Genomic DNA, 27,235 nt, shown 5'->3' on the forward strand with positions numbered 1-27,235 from the left:
AAATTAATCATTCCGTAATAAAAAGCAGCAATATACCGGGGGTGTCATGCAGACGGTTGTCCAAACGAAATAGACACCGGGCCCGAAATGCTGCCGACACCTTCCTTTAAAAAAATATTCACCACTTGGGAAATACCTACAATAATGATATGTGATACTTTAAATGCTTGAAATTAACCTTTTTTTGTTCTAGACCAGGCAGACATAATGTGCAATTTTAACATATTTACTTACTTAAAGTTTTGTATTGCATTTGGCACATTATTTAAAAGGGTACGAACTATAGAAGTTTTAAAGAAAGTTGAATAACTCTATGTGATTTAATGTATAACTTAGATAATAGTATCATTTTCTTTTATATTTGAAATAAACAGTCGGAACCTACCTTATAACTGAGAAGCCAAACATTATTTATTGTGTTAACCGATATTATCGAAAAAATATAGTGTTGTTCCTTTTAATTATTATTTAATGACCAAATGGTAAGAATACACATTTTTCTTTTATTTAAACAGAGATAGAGTTCTTGAACTTTTCTGGCTACGTACCCACATTTTATTTTATACACCTATATTAAGTGGTTCTGATCTAAATATCTCTGCGCAATCTGTGCACGCAATATTTATGAACTATTAAAGAAACGCATCATTTTTCTAGTGTCTGCACTGGGTATGAATACACTTGAATAAATTGTTAAGTAAAAAAGTCCACTTAATGGAATTTGAACATAATTGCTACCCAGAGTTTGATGTTTTTAATGAACTTACATAAACGTTTTATTATATTTCATCTTCCGTAAAACTGTTTTATGACATACAGGGTGATATTTTAATGGATGCGCGAAATTTTATTACATAATTTTAACAATTTCTTTAAGAGTGCTAATATGAAAAAGTAAGAAGAAAGAATATGTTGAAAGTAATGCAAGATAAATACTATTAGACCTTGTAAAAAGACTGTACGTCGATAACAAAGTCAATAGTATTTTGGGTGAGACTTTACTTGAATTGCAATTCGTATTATTGTTTTATTGAAATACCAAATTTCCGTGTTTACCTCATGATAATTCCTCTCTGTAATTTAGGCAAAGTATAAAAATAGTAAATTGTCTTATACCGAAAGCATTCAATTCGTTTCGCGCAAGTTTTAAAAATCGTCCTGTATATATAATATCTAAATGGTAACACTTATCAACAGTTATTTAAGTTACCAGAATCTGTACCTTTAACAACACTCATAAAATTATATAACATAATGTTACACATTCTATTGAGGCTACCGTGAATTATTACATGAACTATGTATATTATAAAAAATACTTATTTTTCTGTAAATTGTACAATTTTATTTTATGATAACAAATTACCTACCTTCCCTGTGATAAATCGAGCCTACGACCTCTGGCGCAGTGGCAAGGAGCACAACACTGCAAATAGTTAACTGAAATATGAAAATTCTCTCAAAGCAATCTTTTCAATTCCGAATCCAGGTCAATTGCTAGTAGACAGAAGGTTGATTTTCTACATTAAAATCTGGAGTCATAGTAAGTGTTACACTACAAATAGTCTTACTTTATTATAGTACATATCTGATACGGCATACACACCAGTAGAGCCTACCTAATAACTCGGATTAGCAGATAGTATTCTCAATGTTTTGTGTCAATTGTCAAATCATAGCTTAGTGACTTTACAGAAAATCGTATGTAATCAAATCAAGCATTGCACATTGTGTTGTAATCAAAGAGGTAATCTTCTTTATCTAAATAAACTTTGATAAGTAGAGAAGTAACATAGGCAAATCATTGTCTTTCATATTATTACGTAGTAGCAGGAAAGCAATCGACCTCAGAGGCTGAAACAATCCTGCGCTCGCGCAGTCCGTGGCAGTCAGTGAGTGACTGTGAGTGCGTGCCGTCGTCACCAAACGCAACATGTGGTGAGAATATCAACATTACCGTCTAACCATACTGCTCTTAATGACATAAAATACTACGTGTGACTAACAATACTAGTACCTGTGTGTGATATTAATTAACTTTTTTATTAGTTTAGGCTGATCACTATTTTTAAACGCGTATAACTCGATAACAGTTTTTCACAACAATGTCAAGCCTATTTCGCAAATGCAATGTTCTCACGAACCGGTTTAAAATCAATCATAACGACATCATTCGTAAAATGTTACCGATAGGGTTAATAACAACGTGAATGTCATGAATATTGGCTAAAGGACCAACACATAATAACGTAGCTAAGATACAAGGTACCAATTAAATAATCTAGGTGCAATAAAGATGAATAGACGTAGGTAAACAATGTCAGTTAAGTACTTATTAAGAAGGTTTAAGAAATGATTGAGTACCTAGTAATTTAAGTCCAGTATGCACGCATGTAATTTACTTAGTCGAACGTTCAATTTGTTTTTAGATACAAAAATCTACAATAATTATTCAGATATTTAAATAAATACTTGTACTTAGGTACATAACAAGTTTGATAGATAAATTCTGGTCTGCTTTTTTGATTTTTCTTAAATACTACTATTACTGAAAAAATAACAGGTTCTAAATTGGCTAGTGGAAAACAAATACGTAGACTTATGAGTCTTAAGTAACAATAGGTAATAACTAACTAACTTATAACGCTCGAACAGATTTTCGCAATAAATTGTGCCTTGGCCGTAGTTCACGTCAAACTATTGTCATTGACCGTTTCTTCCTCATAAAGAAATTCAAGATCGCACCTTGTGTCTTGCCTAACCGAATGCTTATCCATCTTAGAAATAAACGTGTGTACAAAATGGAAAACCACATTAAAAACCATAAAGCTTAGAGTAATTCATTGTACATACTGATAATGTGATAATGATAAATATGATAATGATTGTAATCTATGATAAATAATATTTTTGTTAGCACCCGCGCCGTGTTACATTAGCATGATACTAAATAAAATGAATAAATAAATTTAACCCATTACTGTCCCACTGCTGAGCAAGGGTCTCCTCCCGTAATGAGGGAGGGGCTAGGCCTTGAGTCCACCACGCTGGCCAAGTGCGTGTTGGCCACTATGGTTCGTGACAACGTATGTTCTTGTACCATAGTTCAACCGACATTTTATAACGGATATAATTCAGTTAAAAAACAAACGAAACGTTTTTCTTGATTACAGTAAGGTTTTAATATTAGGTCCGAACGAGACAATCTGATGTTGACCGACCCATAGAACCACAGAAGCAGGACACACTAATTTAAGTGTTCTGTATTTTTTATAATTATTGAAAGGACTGTTTACTAAGTTGAATTTGCAATTTTATAAGAATTGAAAGTACTGTTTACTGTATATTAAGTACTGCAAGTACATACTATACCAGAGTTCATCATTCGGCTATTTAATATTAAGATATGGCACATTCATAATCTTGCTTTCTCATACCTAGACTTACAAACATAATATCACGCCTGTTATACCCGAAGGTGTAGGCAGAGGTGTTTAAAATACACTCACGTTTCGTCATTATCAAGTGGTCCCATGTAACAGAGGCGAGCCTATTGCCATATACCGGTTATGTTACCAAACTCTGCTTAGTATATCATAAGGTACACATAATATATATCTGCTGTTTCTATACACCATGATCTAATGGTTTGTAAACAAAATACCAGTGTGATAATAGCCGTATTTTCCTACGTGTTGTTTAGAATAACAGGGATTTTATTTTTCTGAAGTGACGAGTCATATGCACTCATTTACTAGTAGGTGAATAGAGATTTTACACCTGTATTTCCCCATTCAACTACGTCAGTGTCTGATCTTCGCTGTATCAGATCTTAATGGCCCTTAAGGAAAAATATGTACAGGTATTAAGGTTTTTCCTCTATTTTAAGCAAATAATTGTTTATTCTATGGTATTTTCAAACCATATCAGGTATGAACACTTAATAATAGTTTAATACCTACAACAGTATCACACCGCTTAGAAATTGTAGTTAATTATTTTTGTACCGATGTTAAAATTATGCAGGCACATATACTCGCTTCACATAAAAAGGTAAACCTGTTTTTCGCTAACAAATAACCTAAGTTAATTGGAAAATAAACGAATGAACAAATTCGGTATAGGTACCTGGTTTATTTATCGCTTGGGTAAACTACAAAATAACACTATAAATTATTTATTAAAATATTACGGAGGAAGCAATAAATATAGTTTAATAGGAACAAACGTGTATGTATGTCAAACATATTTACATAATATTATGTTTCTGATACCTTTATTAATTCCAACTCATCTTCTTATTATAATCGTACAGGCACCAGTAATATTTTTGATAATCTATGCCTAATTATCAAGTTTAATGTAAAAACAAACTCTAGATTTTGTTTTATATAGTCCACGAAAACTAGCGAGTGGCGTAGGAATTAAAATGGTCATCAGTAGATACAATACTATGTACCTACTTAGGTATAGTCAAACAACTTAGTAGAAGCCCTTGTGTGCAAGGTTCGGGGCTGATGGAAGTAACTTAAAACATCAGTGACTGGTTTATGCAGCTGACGGTGGCCTGGTTGATACAGCTACTTTGATAGTCGGGTTGTTAATTCTCATTTTACTTTACTTAATAGTCAGTAAGCGACCAGTGGGTTAAGCAACCTTGGCGCGGACATTATATAAGTAGATGCATGGCGTGGCGTCTCCTTGCTTCGGAGGGCATGTGAAAAGTCGGTCCCGGTTTGTTGTCAATAACATAACAGTCGTTAAGCCACGCCAAAGGCCTTCCGGCTGCTATAACAACTTTGACACTAGGTTAACCACTAACCATATGACGAATAAATTCTATGTTGTTGTATATAGAGGTATATTAGAGCACACTGAACTGAAACACGAAATTGATACTGACATTATCGACCGACACAATTTTTCCCACATCGGAACTAAATTTGGATATCGATAAGCCAATCAAACGATAAGACATTAAAGAAATAACTTAATATTTCCTTACATAATCTTATTTTTTGGTTTACACTTCATTCATGGTCCGAGTATCGCGATTTTCGCGCATCGCAAAGATATAATAAACTTGTATGATAATAAATATAGTGTATTAGAGATAAAGACATCAATTTCTACCAGTCATCATTATCTGATAAACGACAGTTGTCAGATGTTGAGTTAAAAGTATTAGTTTCTTCAGAATACGTTATGAGCACCAGTTTATTTATATTATTTTCGTGTTGTGAATGTGTGTTTAGTTGTGTCTACCTATCCTATACCTTGGCTGACACCGTCTCCAAAAAAACAATTTTGGAATTTTTGAAGTTTTTTGTTTTAAAAATATTTTTTTTTGGGTTTTCGTACCCGAAGGGTAAAAACGGAATCCTATTACTAAGCCTCCGTTGTCTGTCCGGACGTCACCAGGCCGTAACAACTAATGTACGTACTACCGTTGCCATACACATTCAAATACTAAAAATTAAAAAAAAAATAAGGGGGGGTCCCCATAGAGCAAATCTTGTTTTTATTGGAACGGAACCCTTCGCGCGCGATTTCGACTCGCAGTTGGCCAGTTTTTTTTATAAATTATATATTTACCTACTTTAGAAAATGGCATTCCCAATATTTATATTCACGTCAATTAGATACATATTATCATGGTTAAATGAGCCGGAGTGAGTACTTAATATAACCGGAGCAATTATCATGAGTATTCCTAACCTATTAACTATTTGAACTGTTAAGCATAGTTAGGTAGTAGTAGGTTACCTTGGTTTACGTAACCATAGGCACATATAATGAAAATTGAACCTTATAATGGAAATGAGTTCAAATGAGACTGGTTTCGAACATGCTCGACATAATTGCAGCCATGATTTCAACAATAGTCAACAGTAGATGGTGATTGTAAATGTTAGGTACATAATAATAACATATTTACGTGTAGGCATCATATAATGCATATATCATAATACCTTGAAATGACCCAGATGATTATTTTAAGTAGGTACGTCGTTTAGTATGAAAACAAACTAATAGTTCTAGCATTGAATAATTTTATACGTCACTCTTTTATATTTGATTATAAATGCCCTATTTTACTATTGGAAAAACATACAGTACATACTATACCTATATGAGACCAAGCACGTCAGATAAAAAATGTACAAACTATCCTTTATGTAAAGGTAATAAATGGGTTTTACTTTTGTTCACTACTGCAGCAATGCAATCAATTTCCTTTGAAACCCTAGAAGTATAGATGACTAGAAATTGTTGTGACACGGGAATTAACGCGAACGAGATGTTATTTTCCTTTAGGTAGGTGTACAGTGCGAACTTTAGGTCAACGATGTAGGTACCTATGATCAGTTTTTATTAACGAAAACTTATTAAAAACTTTGATGAAAACTCTTAGACTATTTTTACGTTATATTTCGACGCGGGCGAAATTGCGTATAAAAGGTAGTAAATAAATATTATAATTACGACGGCGACCACTAATAGTCCAGTCTAAATGCATGTGCAGCAGGTGCCTACGTACTCTGAGCAGCACATAATATATCTAATTAAGTAGCGGCACGAACAGAAGTTGTAAATATTAGGTTGGGGAAAAAGGCTTTTGCGCATTATAGTATGTATGAACTTGTAATAAAATCTCTCTGGCTTCAAGAATCACAAATGAGTACACGGTCCATTAGGTTTCTTTCAGTGAGCTCGTGAGGTACCCAAGTATCGAGCTTTTTGTGTCTAGAGAAAAGTTTTTATTACAAGTTCATCCATACTATAATGCGAAAAGACTTTTTCCCCAACCTAATATTTATAACTTCTGTTCGTGCTGCTACTTCATCTGTCTAAATTAGTTCGACAAGGAATGTTATTTAACAACCCAATGATAGTAACTGATACGACATACGTGCTGTTTAGCGATGATTATCCTCTAACAATCATTATGCATGACATGAGTGTATCTACTTAGGTATACTGATGTCCTACGATCATAGGAAATTCCTATTTCCCGCGGTTTTGCCGCATATCAGGTAAAGCAACGCATTATACGGTGTACATGCATGTTTTTGTTAATTCCCTGTTTTTTGATAATAAAATATAGAGCCGTAAATTTAAAACAATGCATAAATTAAAAATAACTAATTTTACAATAGTGTTATTAAGTCGATACTCAAACACAATTTACATAAGGAATTAATCAAAATTATCTTTTATTAAGGCTCGTCAATACGTATTAGTATTCCCTTAATGTTCCATTCATCACCATAGTTAAAAATAATGTCAGATGGCTAATTGTAATAGGTAAAAGATAAAAAAAATATTTCCAAAAAAAGTACAATATTCCTTCGTTTTAGAGTTCCATACGAAACGCACGTTATTAAAATCTGAACCCTCTTTGCTCTTTGCATGGCTCTACATTCTATACCTACGTCTACTTTCAGAAATATCATAGGGTTCAATTACTATTTTGCAATCAAATAATTTTGCCCATAGTTAAGTAGGTACCTAACTCCGTCCCATATACAGCTGATTTTCCCGTTATGTTATTAACGGGAATAAACAGTTGCTAAATACAACTTTAAAATACCTACTCGATCATAATCGTATAATGAGAATCTACCTACGTAGTATGACGTACAGAGATTCCAAAACGAATATACAAGCATTAACAAACAGTAATTACTTATTGGCGAGGGACGTCTGATAATAATTTAAGTAAAGTATTTAATTATGATAAAACAAAAGACAGAAAATACCAGTATTGTTCGGGTAATTGTCGCTTTATTAGGCTATTAAAGTATTTCTTATCTGTGAGATATATTTTATCTATCGTCACGTTAATAATGACATATTTTTCAATTTAAAATTGTGTTCGCAATTCGTTATTCTGATATAAAATAAGTCTAGGTCTAGATTGTCCAGATATTTGGGGATAGGCAGTTTCTTCTTCAGGAAGTATAAACCTTGAACGTAGAATTAGGCATACAATCGCACGTTGTATCCGTCAGGCTAGACCTAGACTAGTCTGTATAAACTGTATAACTCTCATATGCGTCTAAATAAGTTTCGAATTCTTTCATTATTGTATTCATAAGTTAATATATCAATAATTCTAGTTGTCATTTTCCACTCATGTCGACCTCGACAAAAAGGCGGCATAATAAAGACAGTAGCAATAATCGGAAGTAATTGTTATCAATTATGTCCTAATTAAGGTAATTTGTCAACGTCGTATCAAATCGTAATGAGAAAAGTGCAATTATTACCTACAACTTTTCCGCTATTATCATTTGTTATCTAAATCTTTTAATAAGATAAAAAATACCTGTTTTGAATTTGAATAAATTATCCATATCTTAGTCGCTTTATTCCCCATAAGTTGCTCCATAAAGATATACATATCTTCCAAAGTAATTTTTATTCATCAAATAAAATTAGTAGTCTAGGTAAATGTTGAATGATTAAGTCGACACGTTAAAAACATGAAAAGACTTACTTACGTTTCTTAACTATCGCGACAACTTGTTGTATTTACAATTTAGATAGGTAAGTTCAGTAGGTACTTATGAATGAAAATTTTAATTTGGTAAGGTTCATATCTTTATGCATGGTGATATCACTCAGGTGAGGCCAGGTGACATTATTCCAAGGTGATATGAGGAAACCAAAAGTTTTCTTTAATCAGTCAGGTAGAATATAACCTATAATGGGACAGGTACTTTTTTATCGGTGTTCGTCAATCGCAGGAACAAAAGCCTAGGCGCTTCGAATAGAGACGTTATGTTACAAAGCAGATTTAAATGTTGTTACATTAGTCCCTAGGTACAAATCCCTAAAGAGCTAAGTTAATATCAACAAACCCTTGAGAATCTATTGTCAGACAGTTTCACTCTGAGCGTCTGACGTACCTATCTCACGACAATTGGGGGCACTGTGATTCGCACACACGCATTCGCAATACATATATCTGCGTATCTATACCTGTCTAAAACAGTCTGCAATCAATTTCTTGAAATTAATTAATTAATTATTATCAAAATATACCTAGACACTCCTACTCTCCAAATAATTAATAATATCGTATAAACCAGGTAGTTTTACTCCAAAAGTAATAAAATCCAATGTGCGGAGTACGAAAGTAACAACTGGAAGGTCGTTTGTATTTATTATATCTTGATTCGATCAAGATTATATCTTGCGATTAAAAAGTAGCTCAATATAACTAGAAACGTGAATATTTGAAGTATTTATCTACAAAGGATAATATTTCTAGCCATAACTATGCCATGATAAGTCCCAGACTTAAGTCCAAGGTACATTGAACACGTAAATCATGACAGATTTTTGTTTATGTACATGTTCTATATAATATACTGTGGATGATATAACACAATGTGTAGGCATTTTTCCTGGGTCGCAAGGAAGTTTCGGACCTTGCTTTATCGCGCAATGAACACAAAAACAATTGACAGGCGCCAGATTTTTTTAAATAGGTTTCTGAAAGCCAGGGTACTACCTGATTGTACGATCTTAGAACACTACTATTTCCACTACCATAATGTGCTATTTTTTCAAAGGAATAACTCATTCCAGGTAATTAAATTATCCATCGGAATATAATCCCCATAGTCAGTCATATAGTTACTACTCTTTCTTTCTTTTGCCGTCGCAAATTAACGGGCTCTCGACAACTGAGTTATTTTTAATTTAAACTTATAGTCATAAGAACATAGGCAGTAGAAGTACCTACCTATCTTCTGTTTAAAACAACGAAATATCACGCTTCGTCCTAATTATTAGCTAGATAAATGTACGCACGTTTTTATGTCAAAGGTTCACTAGTTCACGCTTGTCATCTTACGCACCGGTGATGTCCACTTGACCTTATGCTAAATGGTTTTTGGGTGTACTACGATTGCAACAAATAGTTGAATGTTATGCTAGTTATATAACGCTTAACTGTGCACTCCCATCATGAAAGATTTATTCAAGACAAAGTTTGTTTGTGGTATCTGACAATAGCTTTATCTATTCAATAAACTTATACAAAAAAAATCGCTATTGAATATATAAAGTACCGTTAAATGTACTCAGAAACCGGGGGTTAGTCTAGGCGAAGATAATTATATTCAGGACGCCTGATACATATGAACGATCTATAATGATTCAAAAGTTTTGCGACAAACCAATCAATCTAACAATGCAATGATATAATCTAGAGGACCTACTTACACGTACTCACGAAAGTCCTCATTTTGAGAGTACGCAGGTAAATATAATGATTGATTCCTATGTGTTTAGAGTCCAAACACAATAGAAATTAATAATTATCTAATCAGTCCAAACTTTGGACACGTGCGGCCCATTACTTCACGATTAAGTGTGACACTTCAAGACTCATTGACTTCTTTAAATAGACGCAGTTTAGTCTTAAGATAAACACATTGTAAAGTCGAGTACCTATGTTCATATTTATTATTAAGAGCCTTTACTTGTATGTTAACCAATGTTATTAGGTAATTTATAGGTTATAGATACATTTACGTGCGTCTAGGTAATGCTGGTTAAGACTGAGTTTTATTTTGCTGTAAATACAAATAGAAATACGAACAAAAGCTTTATCTACAATGAATCAGGCAAACGATAATTAGGTAAAGTTTATTAATCACACCTACATTAACTACAAGTATTATAACTGGTTCTATAATAATATAACAGATTCCTAATTTTTCAAGTGATTTGCAAATATTTATTTTCTTGTTATTATTAGGTAGTTATATTATATACATCATAATTATTATCACATCACGTATTACTTAGTTACTTAACATTTAATCGAAATTAAGACTAGCACATATACTATCCTTTTTACTACTTCATAACTGATCTCATTAAAAAGAAAAAGAACTGACATTTTGTTAATCAAAATCATCAGGCCGACTTCCCGTCAAGCAATTCCTTGACATTTGAACTAAATTAAAAACTGGTTATTCGCACTGAAATAGTAAAAATACGCTGAAATTAGCATAGAGAAAGAGATGTTATTAAGATTAGTATCGTGGTGTTGACAAGGGTTGTGTTCTGAGGTAGGGTTTGCAAGTCGAAGCGGTGGTGTTTGGTGGGCAGCGTGTTGGCGGCGCTGTTCGCGGGCGCGTTGGTGGCCGTGCTGGTGCTGCAGCCGTGGGCCGGCCCCGACCACCTGCGTTTCCCGCGTGCGACTGTCGCCGCCAATGGCCACGAGTGTGCTTCGATTGGACGGTATGTATTCCACACGAAAATTATCCATTAGTTGCGTTCATAAAAGTACTTGGAATGTATCATTATTTGCAGTTTCTTACGCAGCAATTCTTTGCCGACAGCAATCAATTGATTTGTCATGCCATTCTTACGAAGCGTTTAGACTAGTTTAGAGCTTATAATGAAATTACTAAATTAGATGACATTTTCATTTCATCCACCGCTGCGCCGCTAGCATCCCTTACTGTCTGGAAAGATGGGTAGTAAATAGTACTAGATCTAGTACTGTCGTCGCTTCTGCGCTTCACCATATTAACGACAAGACGAGGTCTACGTTGTTTCGGTCATTTTTTCACACACAGACAGATTCAATGATGGACGCAGGACATTAGATTAACCTATATACCTGTACTGATAAATAAAAATAGTACCTAAGTATAGATTAATTATAGATGAGTTGGAACCTATTTGGTTCCAACTCATCTCACCAACTCACTTACTATGTTAATATTTTAGAGGAATCTTGGAGAGGAATGGTTCTGCTGTGGACGCGGCGATAGCCACGCTATTCTGTGAGGGAATCGCCTGTGCGCAATGTATGGGGCTCGGCGGCGGCTTCCTGGCAACGGTGTACGACGCGAAGACGGGACGGGTGCGCGTGCTGAACGCGCGCGAGAGAGCGCCGGCGGCAACCGACGAGAACATGTACGCCAACGCGTCTTCCACCGTGGGAGGCCTCGCCATCGCCGTGCCAGGAGAGCTCCGCGGCTACGGAGCCCTGTATCGGGAGTATGGACACCTACCCTGGCGGGAGCTAGTCGCGCCAACAGCAGACCTTTGCCGCCGCGGACATCTCGTCAATGCTTACATGGCGCGGGTGCTCAAGTCGTACAGCGACCGAATCAAAGCCGAGCCCTCCATGCGGTAAAATAATATTTATCTCTTATTTTTTATTTATTTCTGCCTTGTATGGTCACGTTTCTAATATGTATGTCAACTGACAGGGAGGTATACGTGAACGAGGCGACGGGCGAGGTTTGGAACGAGGGCGATTACATCAAAGAACCGACGTTGGCGCGCACGCTGGACATCATCGGCGAGGAGGGCCCCGAGGCGATACACAATGGCACCCTCACGGCGCGGCTCGTACAAGATATCCAGAACCACGGCGGTATTATTACCGAAGAAGACCTCAGGAACTTCAGGTGATACTAGACTATAAGAGCATTTAAAAAATTCTAAATCGCTGACAGTCTTTGTGATTTTTTTGACATATTAAGCGTTAATATCATAAATTCATTCATAAGAAATATTAGAATATGAGAAGTTCACACGAGTTCAAGAACACATGGTCTGCCTGGTCACGAAGTACTTACATGATAGGTTAACCGTCTTCCATCATTTTTTAGGGTGGAATGGCAAGAGCCGATCGAAGTGCCGCTGACAGACGACTACACGTTGTATTCAGTCCCGCTGCCAGGCTCCGGGTCGGTGCTGGGCTTCATCCTGAACATGCTTCGAGACTGGGTGGGAGACGGCACAGTCGCGCCCACTGGCTCACACCTGTACTGGCACCGCATCGTAGAAACCTTCAAGTACGCGTACGCAAAGCGAACCGGCCTCGGCGACCCTTCACGCTCTAACGTCAACTACGACATCAGAGAGGTACATGTGCTTATTTGTTTAATTTATTTGTCACATAATTATAAACTTTTCTATATACGTATTTATTTTATACTAGCTTTCTAGAAAACATTTCCCAGGGGAAAAGCACAGCAAAAAGACCTCAAAAATTAAGTTTGTTTTATTGTGTTTTGCTCAATAATAGGATGAAACATAACAATTTTTGTTACCCGTATATAATATGTACATAAGTTCGACATTTTTGGCGGTCTAATTATTCGCCACTTAAATATGTGTACCAAAGATAAAAAATAATTTCCAAGATAAATTATTGGCAATCGAAAATCGTCTCCTGCATAAAATCTCACTACCTCTAGCCAGATTATTATTGACTTTCGTATACTTATTGGCTTAACTTATGAAATTACTGATATGTTTTTACTCAAATTGTAGATATGTTTAGCAATTTCTATTTCGTTAATAATTTATCTGTCCTAATAAACAAAATTAATGTAACGATATATTATGTAGACAACGTACAAACAAGGTATATTCCGTCGTATATTATTTTGCCGCTTCACCTTCATGTTTCAGTGTTGGCATTGACTTGTAGCAAATAACTACATTTATTTATCTTTGTGTCGATAAACTGAGTACTTACATTGTTAACAACGTCATAATATTGATGTTTAACTGATACGCCAACAAAACAGAACCATGTGAAACGTTGATTCATGGTTAATATAAATATTATAAACTAGGTACTATCGTAATAAACAACATTGTAATAGAACTTATGCTATAATTTACATTCGTTCCAACTGTTCCAAGCATTTACGTATCAGAAGGATCCGAGAAATAATTTTTGTAGAAGTTTTGAATTTTGTTTTAATCATATTTAACATATTTTCCTTCTATATTTTTCAGTTGGAACGTAATCTCTCCGACCCTGCCTGGGCGAGAACGTTCCGAGCTCGGGTGAACGATTCCATGACGTATTCTGACTGGCAGCACTATGGGGCGTCGTTCGAAGGTGCAGATGACCACGGCACTGCCCACATAGTCGTCATAGCCCCCGATGGTAGCGTTGTCTCTGCTACGAGTACCATTAACTATATGTATGTATACCAAGATACCTAACTATGTATCCTATTCGCCACGATGCAAGAGCTTGTGGCAGTCATCGGCTGCTGTCATGCAGGCTTGTTAAGGTTAAATATTAACTATCAAAAAAGTATCTATACTAATCAATACTTATACTAATATTATAAAGCTGAAGAGTTTGTTTGTTTGTTTGTTTGTTTGTTTGAACGCGCTAATCTCGGGAACTACTGATCCGATTTGAAAAATTCTTTCAGTGTTAGATAGCCCATTTATCGAGGAAGGCTATCCATACTAATATTATAAATGCGAAAGTAACTCTGTCTGTCTGTCTGTCTGTCTGTCTGTCTGTCTGTCTGTCTGTCTGCTACTTAATCACGCCTAAACTACTGAACCAATTTGCATGAAATTTGGTATGGAGATAGTTTGATACCCGAGAAAGGACATAGGCTACTTTTTACCCCGGGAAAATGACGCATTTCCCGGGAAAATTCAGGTTTCGCCACTGAAGTCGCGAATAATCAATATTATAATGACATTGAATTAACAAAATTCCGTTGTCATGGCAACAATTTTAATGGCAGATATGCTTTAGCGCGAGTTATATGAGATATAAATAATTTTGAGAATATTTTTCGTGAAAAAAAGCATATTTTGTTGTCAAGGAATAATTAAGCTTTGTATTAGTAAAAAAAATCATTCACGCGAGCGGAGCCGCACGGGTCAGCTAGTAGGCTATATATCATCACGCTACGACTAATAGGAGCAGAGCAGCAGTAAAAAATGTTACAAAAACGGGGACAATTTTGACCCATTCTCTCTTATGTGACGCAAGCGAAGTTGCGCGGGTCAGCTAGTTAATCCTATAAGTGAAAGATGATTTGCCAGATCGCAGATTATAATATTTTACTATCACTGAAGCATTTTAGATGAACCATTTACGAGTACAAAATTAATAAATTTTTCGTTAACCCAGTCAACTACCCAATGTGTAAGTTAAATATGTTTCAAGCGTATCAGCTTGATCAGCAGTGATTCTTGTTAAGTTGACGAAGACATTTGTTTTATCAAACGAACCATTATCTGTCTAACTACATTTTCTTGCATTTACAGTTGGGGCTCTCAAAGGCGCTCCCAAGGCCTAGGTATTATGTTGAACAATGAAATGGATGACTTTGCTATACCTAATCGTGAATCAGCTTACGGTCTGCCGCCATCCCCTGCCAACTTTCTATCTCCGGGACTGCAACCACTTAGCTCAATGGTGCCAAGCATCGTAAGGAATAAAAACGGCAGGGTCGATTTAGTGCTCGGGGCTGCCGGCGGCACTAAAATTACAACTCAAGTTGCCCTGGTATGTTTGTATTTTGTTTAAGATTTTAGTACAGTAGCTCAAATCCCTACCACTATCGACTACACAACCGGCTTGCTATCAAGAGATTTTGTATGAAAATCTGATCAGCGCCTCTAACGGGCGTCGTGTAGGAATTATTTTGGCAGTACATTTTAAATGTCAGACTTTCGATACCGATTGAAGAGAATCGTGTCACAGGCCGCATGCTCCACTTATATTTTTTGTGTTTGTATGCATGATCCATCACGCTTGGACATTAGGAGGTGCAACCCGGTATGAGTATAAAGAAGGTTATCCGATTCTGTAAACAGAAAAGTCTGATAGAATTACTTCCTTCGCTTTGCCTGGACACAACTAAACTCTCTACCTCCTGCTAAAGAATAGCCTTACGGGTTAAATGATTGTTGCTTTATACTCATTATTCAAAACTGGTTTTAAGTTAGTCCATTTACTCGATTTTTTTCAGTAGCTTCGTGGTAGTTTTCTTAACAAAAAGATTGTGTTTGTAAACGTCTGTCATGTGTACTTGTTTTTTTTTTTCAGTTAACACGACACACGATTCTAGAGGGAGCCGTTCTTCAGGATATAGTTCAACAACCGCGGCTTCATCATCAGCTACTGCCTATGGAAGTACAGCACGAGGCCGATTTCGACGCGGTATTAATTTCACTATTAATAGTAAATAGTAATACGTTGAAGTTTAAAGATCAACTCGTTCACTCCCAGCGAGTTCAGATGTAGTAACTTTAGAGTTCTACTCACTTCTACTTCTACACTTTCTAGTCACTGCTAGGTCTGTTAGATATTTTTTATCCAATTCAATTGGCAATATTTTACAAAAATTTATCACCAGTCCCGTCTACCTTCCTTGCATGTGGACCTATAGAATATAGGATAAGATAGATAAGGAAATAAGATTATATATCAACAATATAGTAGAGAGAGAGTCGGGGTACGTAGGGTTGTAGAGTTATGCATAGTCGGTAAGAAAGGTGACTGACTGACTGACATATTGATCTATTAACGCACAGCCCAAACCAATGGACGGATCGGGTTGAAATTTGGCATGCAGGTAGATGTTTTGACGTAGGCATCCGCTAAGAAGAAGAAGGATTTTGATCAATTCTACCCCCAAAGGGATAAAATAGGGGACGAAATTTTGTATGAAAATTCTGTCCTAAGTCACAAATCACGCGGTCGAGGTCATGGCCAACAACAAGTTTTAAATTATAAACGTTGGACCTGTCTACGATCGTGTTGAAGAATAAATCTTATATTCATATTATTCCAAATTGTTAATTTTCTGGGCAGGAATCGATACCAAATTTTTCATTGAACTAGATATATTCGACACGGAGTGCTTGTGAATTTTTAAATTATTACCCATTCTCTCTTATGTGACGCAAGCGAAGTTGCGCGGGCCAGTTAGTTTGTTATAAATGAAGACCGAATCTATATGCAACTTTATTTGATCAATGGACCGAGTGGCGAACGAGTCGGCCGAACGACCGTGACAAGAGTGACAAGTGCCTCGGTACAGGTTACGCAATTAGCGTGACTGACAACTGTTTGCAACGGCTTACAATGAATACTTTTGTACTGAATACAATAGGTCTCTGCTTGTATTGACAATAAAAATATCTGAAAAGGTAGTTACAATAACAGTATTAACTCAGTTCATACTAAAATGACTAATAAAATATACATATTTAATGCAAATTAAAGAGTGGATATAAAATACCTACATTATAGTAGCTATTATAGCTATAGTGTTATAAAACATGAATAACAATAAAAATAATCTCTTCAGCCAATGAACATACCTATGTGTTTAAAACATCTTCCACTATTATGTAGGTAGGTATGCCCAACTTAAATTAACTCAAGCCTGGGTTGGTTTTATTCTCAATATAAATAAGTAAGTATGCTCTAATTTTTTATTTTCTCCGCAGTCGGTCATAGCATCTCTTCAAGCAAAAGGCCACGCCACTACGGAGTTGGGTCCTACGGCTGGATTCGCCGCTATGGTGGCTGCGGCACGAGATTCCTCAGGATACTACGTACCCGTGACGGACCGTAGGCGCCCGGGCAGCATAGATGGATTCTAAATCTAAATTTACTAGTCTCTACTTTAATGTTCAACTTCCGCGTTAGGTACACATCAAAATTGTTACAATTTTTTTTAATTTTATGTTTTTTAAAAGGACGTGAGGTAAGCATAGATTGGCCCGTATCTAATCAAAGTCCTCTCTTTTACACTTATGTGTGTTGATTGTTACGCGTAGGTATATTGTTTATCGTAGTTGTACCTTCGACATTTGGCTGTGTATCGAAATAAAAATCAAATGTGATATTACCTATATATTGTTATACAACGTGTAATACATATACTATATAATATAACGCATGAATATGAAAATAGAAACAAAATTAAAGTGTAAATAATTATAATTGTACCTACTTAGTATTCTATTGAATGGTTTTCATTCAGGCGTTTCGAAATAAGGAGCTGTAAATTAAAACTTAATACAGTGGCAGGCTGATATTGAAGAAATTATAATATCAATAAGTTGCAGAAGCATTAGAACAGTACAAGTGCAGTGTTGCGCGGTTTAACTAGGGTTTGCTCGGGAGCACTGGATTTCAAAATTATCGCTTAATAGTTTATATCAACTTCGCCCGCATGAAGAGAACTCAAATTTTCGCATTTATAATATTAATAGGACAAAAGGTTTCTGTAGCGTTAGACACTGTTTGGAGTTGTAGAGCAATTTTCTACAACTAACGATTAGCGACGATCGGCTATTTAAGTATTTAAGTATGAAAAATTGATCAGCGCCTCTGGCAAGTATCTACAGTGACCAATCTCTGCAATCGGTACTAGATATATAGTATCGAGATTTGACATTTAAAATATACTGCAATAGTTTATATGCTAGAGACCATGATTGGATTTCCAAACAACATTTCTCGATAGCAATCCGATTGTCGATAGTCAATAGTGTTAGAAAATCGGGCTACAAGTAGAAATTAATAACCAGTACATTATCGCGATTTACCAACTACTGGCAGCCTAATCGCAGTCCAATGTTCATTTATTTTCGTTAATACTTTTAGAATGAGAACTTGTAGAAGATTAATTATTTTATTTCCATTCGAAAACATTATTTATAAATGACTGTGTGAGTTTATCTCAGAAGAAATTGGCACAGAGAGTACCACTTTGTATGATCACGAAAATTAAGTTTAAATTGAATTGAGATCGTGAAATGTTACTCTGAAATATTTCCGTGTTACTCGTTGTAGAGCAAAATATTTTCTGCTTGTAAGTATTATTTTGTTATAAAGCATTATGTAAGTTACTGTGATGTTTAATAATGTTATTAAATGAATAAATGGTTTTGATAGTAAATTATGATGACTTTTTCAATAATATGATGATTTTCTTTATCTAAAATTTATTGATGTGCACCACTAAGTAGCCTCATAAGCAATATTCACAAGAATCTTTGTGAAAAATAGAAATACTCAGACAGACCTTAGACTCGATCAGACTTGATGAACGAAAAAAATATTACAATAAATTATGACCAGTTTTACTGTCCTAGTTGTGATTAACTCTGATCATTAATAAATTAAAAATGAATTTTGTTTAAAGAAAATACGGAGATCATATTTTTTGGTTGAGAATTTCTTCACACTTGTAAACGTATAATTCTTTTATCCATACTAATATTATATTTGCGAAAGTAACTCTGTCTGTCTGTTACTCAATCACGCCTAAATTACTGAACTAATTCGCATGTAGTATGGAAATATTTTGATACCCGAGAAAGGACTTAAGCTACTTTTTACCCTGGGAAAATGACGCATTCCTATGGGTAAATTCAGGTGGCGGTCGAAGTCGCGGGTGAAAGCTTGTTCTAAATATAGTCTTATAACTAGAAATCCATACACAGATCATATTGGTGGGCTGTCTTATAAAAAAGGTTAATCGATCTACGTTAATAGTTACGGTAATTTATAACAAGATGTGCGTGTTGATGAAGATGTGTCGGGGTGCGACTGTAGCGAATGAAGTTTGTAGAGATCGTAATATGTTGTGCTGCGGACCTTACTGTCGTTAACAGTATTCAGAAGCTTTAAAGTCTGACAACCAGTCTTACCGAAGGGTATTGTGCTATAACCCAGGTAACTGGGTTGTGGAGGTCAGATAGGCAGTCGCTCCATATAAAACACTGGTATTCAGCTGCATACGGTGAGACTGGAAGCCGACTCCAACATAGTTTGCAAGAAAGGCTAGGCTCATATATGTAGGTATATTGCTTACTGTAACCCATAACAATTAAGTAGCAACGAGTAAGTACCTTCGTAGGGAAAAAAATAGAAAATTGTAAATAAAATGAATTGATGTACTTACTTATACAATAATCACAGTTAACGAATATACGCAGCATAGGTTTGGTTTAATCTATTACTAAGCATGTGGAATAAGTCCATGTAGGGTAAGTAAATTATATTTCTATAAACGAAACAAACATATCTTGGCAATTGTACAGTTGTCCACAAGATTTTATATGGAAAATTTTGGCTGATCCTAGTCACCGGGAACAAATAAAAAATAATAATAAACCCGTAATAATAATAAAGCGACTGGAACCCTCAATTAAGCATCATTTGAAGAGGAAAATTCGGTAGTGTTACGTTATCAAAGGTTATAAATAAATGCATAAGTACGTACCTACCACGAATAATGCTTCTGGTAATATAGTTTACTGGTTTTATAGCGTTGTTTAGTGCGAGTAAACTATCATTATTATTCAAAACTGAGAAATCCTGTTTTAATTTACCTACTTATGTGTGCATTGGGCCCGCTAGTGTCCCCCACGAAGGCCACAGCGCCTACTAGAAGGCACGTATATCGCTGCCGGCGTAGGGAACCTACGATGAAACTCCCAGGAGAAGAAATCTCTAGTGTCGTTAGACAAAGACATTCTAAATGTCAAACTCTTGATACTCGGCACTCTCGACAGTACAGAATTGCGCTACAAGTCTGCTTCTACAAAATGTTGTATAGATTACTCATCATAATTAGCTAAGGATATAGATTCCGACCAATACTAAACGGCTGTACTTAAACAACTGCAATTAAAGATGCTTTGGATTTTTGGAAATATAAAAAGATACCCAGGCTACTTTTGGTAAGATATTAACAATTAGATTTATTTCTGTTTACATTTCCCTACTCCCCTTCCACTTCTTCGTCCTATTGTCTTCTGTTCCTCCTCTTATGTTTTCTCACCATAAGAATATTATTAATTAAATAACAGCATAAATGGGGCAACTTTGTTTTTTTTGTAATATGTTACAAAACTGACTGAAATAATGTGATAGTAATTGTAAATTCAAAAATTTACATTATTTTTATGCTCGATACTCAAAAGTTCCTACCGAGTGTACAGAATCGAGATACCGCAAAAACAAATTACCCACTTATTTTGCCCACTGCTGGACAAGCGTCCCCTCACGTAATAAGGGAGGCTTTAGGCCTTGAGGCCACCACTTAACATACACACACCAATAAAATACAGGTGTAGCATACAATATTATTAAAAACAAAGCCAAAATTTTAAAAACTAACAAGCTCCCTGAACAATAAATCTGTAGAGGTGTCAATTCTGTACACTGAATATTATTATTAGATAAAAGAGATTGGGAGATTTATTATCACATAAGTACAAATTCTTACATTTGAAAATTTGAAAATTTTAAATAAATTAAACAGATAACATTTTATAGATAATTTTTGATAGTGCAATTGAGATTGCATATGACTATTAGTGTACCACCTACTTTGGCAAAATATCAGCAGGATTGGGATTTACGCGGGAAAACGGTATTTTATAAATAAAGTCCGTGCGGACGGATATGCGGCCTCCAACTGGTATTAAAAAAATGTACATGATCATCAGACAAGTGAAATAGGTAGGTACTTACCCACAATTCTTCACAGTAGTGTTTGTAGGTACCTAAAACGTTTGTAAATACCATAGATTTTTTGTAGTAATTGGTGACTTCATCGAGAATAATGATTGAATTTTTCAAATATAAATTCACTTTAATCGACTCTTTGGTTTTGGTCCATACATTTTTGATACCTATTATATTATTTTCCTTTGCCTTTATTACAGCAAATGTAATATTTATCTCTTTTGGCAGCACTGAAGCTTACTAATGTCATGTCAATGTCAAGTTGTCTGTCAAGTGCCATAATCATAAACGTAGTGAATTCGCGGGAAATCCGGCCAGTAATCCTGGTATAACTAAAACAGCTAAGCTTCCGTTGTTAAGATTATTGTTTAAAAAATCTACCACTACTTATCAATATGACACATAAATTATCAGAAGGGTCTCTTGAGGTATGTATTCATAACTTTTACCCCACATAAAACGTTACACCACATAATTTTCCTCTTCGAATGGTCGTTTAAAAATTGTGTGTGGTATGGACAGGTTTCAACGTGTAGGAACTAACAGATACAATTATTATCTAGGTACTCAAGTCTTCTTTTGTTTAGAGACACTTGAAATTTCTAGTATGAATCTGGTTGTTGAATACCATGGTCTACTACACTTTTAACTTTATGTAATGTAGCCGTACTAGCAGTCTAGCAAACATTTTTGGCTAAACAATTGCTATGTAAGCATCATATTTTTAATTAACATATTAATATTGTTCATAGGCTCTACACTACACACTTAAAATGTTTGCTACAAGTATACCTTGGTATTTACATTAAATGCATGTGTCTCAAAACAACTTAAACAAAAGTTGCTGTAATACAAACAAACAGAACATAGACCCAGTGTAGAGAACACTTGATTGACTGTTCTACTGACCAGGCAATCAAAATGCAATTACCCTTGCCTCTGCACCCTGACATTGTTCAAATTGTTTGGCAGCACCTGTGGCCACAGTGTTCTTTGAATTTTTGAGGGTATTTGATATGTTTCTCTATTATATATATTAGTTATGATCTCTATCTAGCCAATTAACAAACTACAGCAACAATTATATAGAGCAGGGTTTGGTTTAATGAATAATTTGTTTAATTACAGGTGATCATGAATGGTGGTCACTATGACAAACCAATTATGCAGGTATTGGGTAGTAAAAAAATTCAAGGCAGTGGAGCAAATGAAAGGTTTAGACTTCTAGTGTCTGATGGAAAGCACTCGCACAGCTTTGCTATGCTTGCAACTCAGCTAAATGACAGGTTAATATCTGGAGAACTGTCCGATTACTCTGTGGTCCAGATTGACCGCTTTGTAACATCACTGCTGAAAAATACTGGCAAAGGAGAGAAGTATGTTTCAATACTTATATTAATTTATGAAATAGATATTTATCTGTTGAAAATAGAAGGTAGATTCTATTTTTTTTTTCAGACGGGTCATGATTATATTAGATATCACAATTGTGGCGCCTGGTAGTGAGGTGGGTAAAAAGCTGGGCAACCCTGAAACTTGGACAGAAGAGTCTGGTAGTTCAGCACCCGCTCCCGCCGCGCCTTCACCTGCACCGCGCAATGCCGCCCCAGCGTTAAAGCCACAGATCACGTCTGTCGCTCCTGCAAACCTTGATTCCAGCATGTTATCGTCCCAAATGACTCATCCTATTGCCAGCCTCAGCCCTTACCAAAACAAGTAAGTATAATTCATAAATCTACAATAAATATTAATACTAAGCCATGAAATATTACATTTTTTAGGCCTTAGTATTAAGTAGAAGTTTAAGGTCAAGATTGTGGCCAGGACAAGGGTGGCCACCCTAGAAACTTGAGCTTAAACATTTACTGACAACTCAATTAAAATATAAAACTGTTTCTTCTAAAAAATACCACCCTAGATGCACCTACTTAATGGACCAAAATGGTTCCAACAACTGTAACTAAATTTTGAAACAGTCTATTACAACAGTAATTTTTTCATATTTAAATCACATAGTACATAGCTACATAGTACACTATGTAGCCTTCAACATTCATAACATTAGAATTCATATGAACTTTTTTTGAGAAATTACCAAATGTTGTTTTTTTTTAGTTTGTTTGTCTGTTTAGACATAATGTCTGTTTAATAAGTAACTATTCTAGTTTAATAATAATAAGTATTATTATTATGTAAATGTTAATATTAAAAAAAAAGTTAGAATTGTCTGAATCTAAAATATAATAAATTACTTCAGATGGGTCATAAAAGCTCGTGTGATGAACAAATCTGCTATACGCACCTGGAATAATGCCCGCGGAGAAGGCAAACTGTTCAGCATGGACTTATGTGACGAAAGCGGTGAGATCAGAGCGACAGCATTCAAAAATGAGTGTGATAAGTTTTATGATATGATACAGGTAAGCTTAAATACCTAGTTCTGCAAAGTTTTCAAAATGTTTGTAACCAATAATGTTTTTGAGTTCTATTGCTTGTCACAATTTGACTGTCATTACACCCAACTTTCTTTAATTACATGTGCGTTTTTCAGATTGATAAGGTATACTACATAAGTCGATGTCAACTTAAGACAGCAAATAAACAGTATACTTCTTTGAAGAATGATTACGAGATGACATTTACAGCCAATACTGTAGTTGCAGAGTGTATGGATGACGACTCTTCCATGCCTACCGTCAAATACGACTTCATGCCTATTAATGATATTGGTGGCAAGAGCCCTGACACCCTGCTTGGTAAGTAGTTTGGGCAGTACAAATCCTCCAACATGCTACTCATAAATTTCCTCAGCGAAGTACCAACTCTAGGAACAGCCAAAGTTGGATGTGCGAAACTTTGCTACAAGCTCATTCGTTCTGAGGTCCGCTAGCCTTTGTTTGCGTAGTGCAACAAGCCATTTGCCATTGAGGTCCCATAATAGCATTAGTAGATATAACAACACAAAACTGCACCCAAAGATATGTTTGATTATGTATATGAATGATATGTATTATGTTTGAATTTTAGATGTTGTGGGAGTTTGCAAATCAGCCGCTGATCTCCATGAATTAACTGCAAAGAATACAGGAAAATTACTGAAAAAAAGAGAAGTTACACTTGTGGATAATTCAGGGGGTGCAGTAAGTGTGATTTACATCATTTTAAAATGAAAATAATATCAATAGTAATGTATCTTTTATATTCCTATGTTTATTTACAGATTGTTCTTACAATGTGGGGGGATGAAGCAGAGAGATTTGAAGGCACAACACACCCTGTTATAGCCGTCAAAGTATGTTATAATATTTGGTGATAATATATAAAGCCTTCTAGAACCTATCATGTATTTAATTCAGACATAAACATGGTGTAATATATATGAAATGTCGTATATTACGAAATATAGGCCATTACTATTATCAATAATGAATATATAATAATAACATGCCACCAATATTGACAATGGAAAAACGTTTTGTAGGGAGCGCGTTTGGCTGAGTTTAATGGCAGCAAGTCTTTGTCGTGTCTCGCCAGTACCATGATACGAATGAACCCCGACCTGCCCGAAGCCCACAAACTAAGAGGCTGGTATGACAACGGCGGTGCTGATATGGAGATTGTTAATATTTCAGCCAGGTACCAAGATGGCATTTCACTTACTTATTTGTGTTTTTAACCACACGAATATATCAATGCTATAACTATTGCTATGTATTTTTTTTATCAAATGTATGAAAATAAATCAAGTGTGACCAAAATTTTGTTAATATCTGTACTAACGTGTGCTATTCAGCTATCTTTAAAGAGTGTCTACCTAAACTGATAGTTTAAAAAATATGTTGGCTTTTCAGAGCTGGAGGTTACTCAGGCGGCAGTAACGAATGGATAACGTTCTCGGACGCGGAGGCGAGACAGCTGGGGTCTGGGGACAAGGGTGACTACTTCAGTCTACTCGGGGTACTCACTCTTACATACAGCGATAATGCTGTGTACAAAGCTTGTCCACAGGAACAGTGCAATAAGAAACTTGTAGACAATGAAAATGGTACTTTCCGATGTGAGAAATGCAATAGAGAGTACCCTAATTACAAATACAGAATATTACTTGCGGTAAGTTGAGCAAGAAAAATATTTATCTCGGTATTTTACAATTTTGTTTAAGTTTAAACTAGAGAAATAAAATAGAAATATATCTATGATATTCATACATGTACTAAATAATGGCATGTCTACAGGCAAATGTGTCGGATCCGACTGGTGACCAACGCGTCACAGCGTTCAACGAATCCGCAGAAATGATGTTAGGCTTGAAAGCCGAAGAGATTGGCCGCATGTTTGAATACGACAAGACTGCTTACACACAAGCTTTTGAGGAAATCAAATTCAAAACCTTTGTGTTCAAATTCCGCACTAAGATGGAGACCTACAATGTAAGGAAAACTGAACATTATCTCTAACTAACCGTCATTACTAGCATACGGAGTCATGCTCTATTTTAGTCAATAAAGTGAATTTTGAAAGAAAGTGTGTTCCCGGATCTTAAACTATATTTCGCGTCAAAAAGATGACGAAATTCTATATTTATTTAATCATATATTTTTTTTTTATGTCTAACAAGAGTATACATAATATACCACTAAATGTTTCTTACGTAACTTTAATTTTGCTGAAATATCTTAACTTAAATACTACTTTAGTATGATTGTTTTTTTCCTCATCATTCTATTCATCGAACGCAACAATAACCTGACCTCTATCTAACGCTAATATATTTTGCGGCTGTTTAGCCGTGAAAGCGTAATAATAAAATGCAAGCAATCTTGTAGTAATAAATCATTTATTTGCTTGTTTACAGGATGAAGCTCGCTTGAAAACTACTGTTATGAATCTTCAACCCATTGATTACAAAGATGCAAACGCAAAATTGATTGCAAATATTAAATCTATGACGGGAATAGAAGTCTAATAAGTATATATTCATATTTTTACACGATAAGTACTTCCGACTCGGAGACCAATGCATAGCAACATAGAGTTAAGATACATTTAGACATATAAAAGCTCGATGCGCCCGATGCGAGACGTGAAAAAATAATGTTGGAACAATTGGATCGATGATCTTCGGGCTGCGTAGTGCTCGCGGAGCCGACAGTGTGCTACCACACACCTGCTTGCACGTCTACAATCTTAGCTCCGTGCGTTTTCACTTTACTTAGCTCACCAAGCCGATTAATTAATGGATAATATACTCGCATCCAAGCATAATATATGCATCATCAGGAGCGCCTGTGTGGAAAAATTATCTTAAGTTGGTCAGTGTGAATGGAGTAACACTGTATCCCCCACCCAATAGTTACAGCCAAGCTACAATCGATACTTCTTTATATGATTGATAAAATTGATCATGTTATAATGTTGTTTTTTGTATTCAAAATAAATTGCTTTCAATAATAAATGTTCAAGTCGATAATAAGCTTCAGTAGTTTTATTTTTATATACCCTATCTGCCAAATAAAGTGAAAGCTAATGTATGTACTGTCAAACTACCTGATACTTCTATTAGATCTAGAATTGAAACTGGGCTCTAATGTCTGTCTTTTCTATATCAGTAGACAATAATCTAGGGTTTGATAAATTGTACAGTCAGCTCCAAAAGAAGCTATTCAATCTTTTGAAACCCTATGTAAGTACTGAAGTGTGCACATTATTCCATGGAAAAATCATTTGCCATTGATTGAAATGTTTAATTCTAACTCACTCTACCTGATTTTGATCAGTTATTTATCAAAAGTTACGTAAAACATAGGTTTTGAAAATATGAAGTTGTTCAGCTACTTTTAGAGCTGACTGAAACACACTCCTTACAGTGAAAATAATTTTTCGATCTATTGATTATTGTAGACTGTCGTCAATTGGGCAAGC

At 35.3% G+C, this 27,235-nt stretch overlaps 2 protein-coding genes across 3 annotated transcripts; both read left to right on the forward strand.

The window, feature by feature from the left end:
• Positions 1 to 1,827: 1,827 nt before the first annotated feature.
• LOC142977640 (glutathione hydrolase 1 proenzyme-like) lies at positions 1,828 to 18,737 on the forward strand. Of its 2 annotated transcripts, none has more exons than XM_076121692.1 (9): positions 1,828 to 1,938; positions 11,098 to 11,265; positions 11,761 to 12,168; positions 12,249 to 12,449; positions 12,654 to 12,909; positions 13,795 to 13,985; positions 15,082 to 15,322; positions 15,866 to 15,979; positions 17,275 to 18,737. In XM_076121692.1, exons 1-9 carry the CDS (start codon positions 1,934 to 1,936, stop codon positions 17,428 to 17,430), a joined length of 1,740 nt encoding a protein of 579 aa, XP_075977807.1. In that variant the 5' UTR covers positions 1,828 to 1,933; the 3' UTR covers positions 17,431 to 18,737. The 2 variants fall into 2 exon arrangements, with proteins under 2 accessions (XP_075977807.1, XP_075977808.1); XM_076121693.1 differs by having other exon boundaries at positions 1,832 to 1,938; positions 11,094 to 11,265.
• Positions 18,738 to 21,567: 2,830 nt separating this feature from the next.
• RPA1 (replication protein A 70) lies at positions 21,568 to 26,787 on the forward strand. Its single transcript, XM_076121864.1, has 11 exons — positions 21,568 to 21,741; positions 22,442 to 22,689; positions 22,772 to 23,029; positions 23,571 to 23,733; positions 23,865 to 24,069; positions 24,341 to 24,453; positions 24,534 to 24,605; positions 24,795 to 24,949; positions 25,165 to 25,423; positions 25,549 to 25,743; positions 26,169 to 26,787. Exons 1-11 carry the CDS (start codon positions 21,709 to 21,711, stop codon positions 26,277 to 26,279), a joined length of 1,812 nt encoding a protein of 603 aa, XP_075977979.1. The 5' UTR covers positions 21,568 to 21,708; the 3' UTR covers positions 26,280 to 26,787.
• The last annotated feature ends 448 nt before the right edge of the window (positions 26,788 to 27,235 follow it).

Source organism: Anticarsia gemmatalis, chromosome 13 (assembly GCF_050436995.1).
Source record: "Anticarsia gemmatalis isolate Benzon Research Colony breed Stoneville strain chromosome 13, ilAntGemm2 primary, whole genome shotgun sequence".
NCBI classification, from domain to species: Eukaryota; Metazoa; Arthropoda; class Insecta; order Lepidoptera; family Erebidae; genus Anticarsia; species Anticarsia gemmatalis.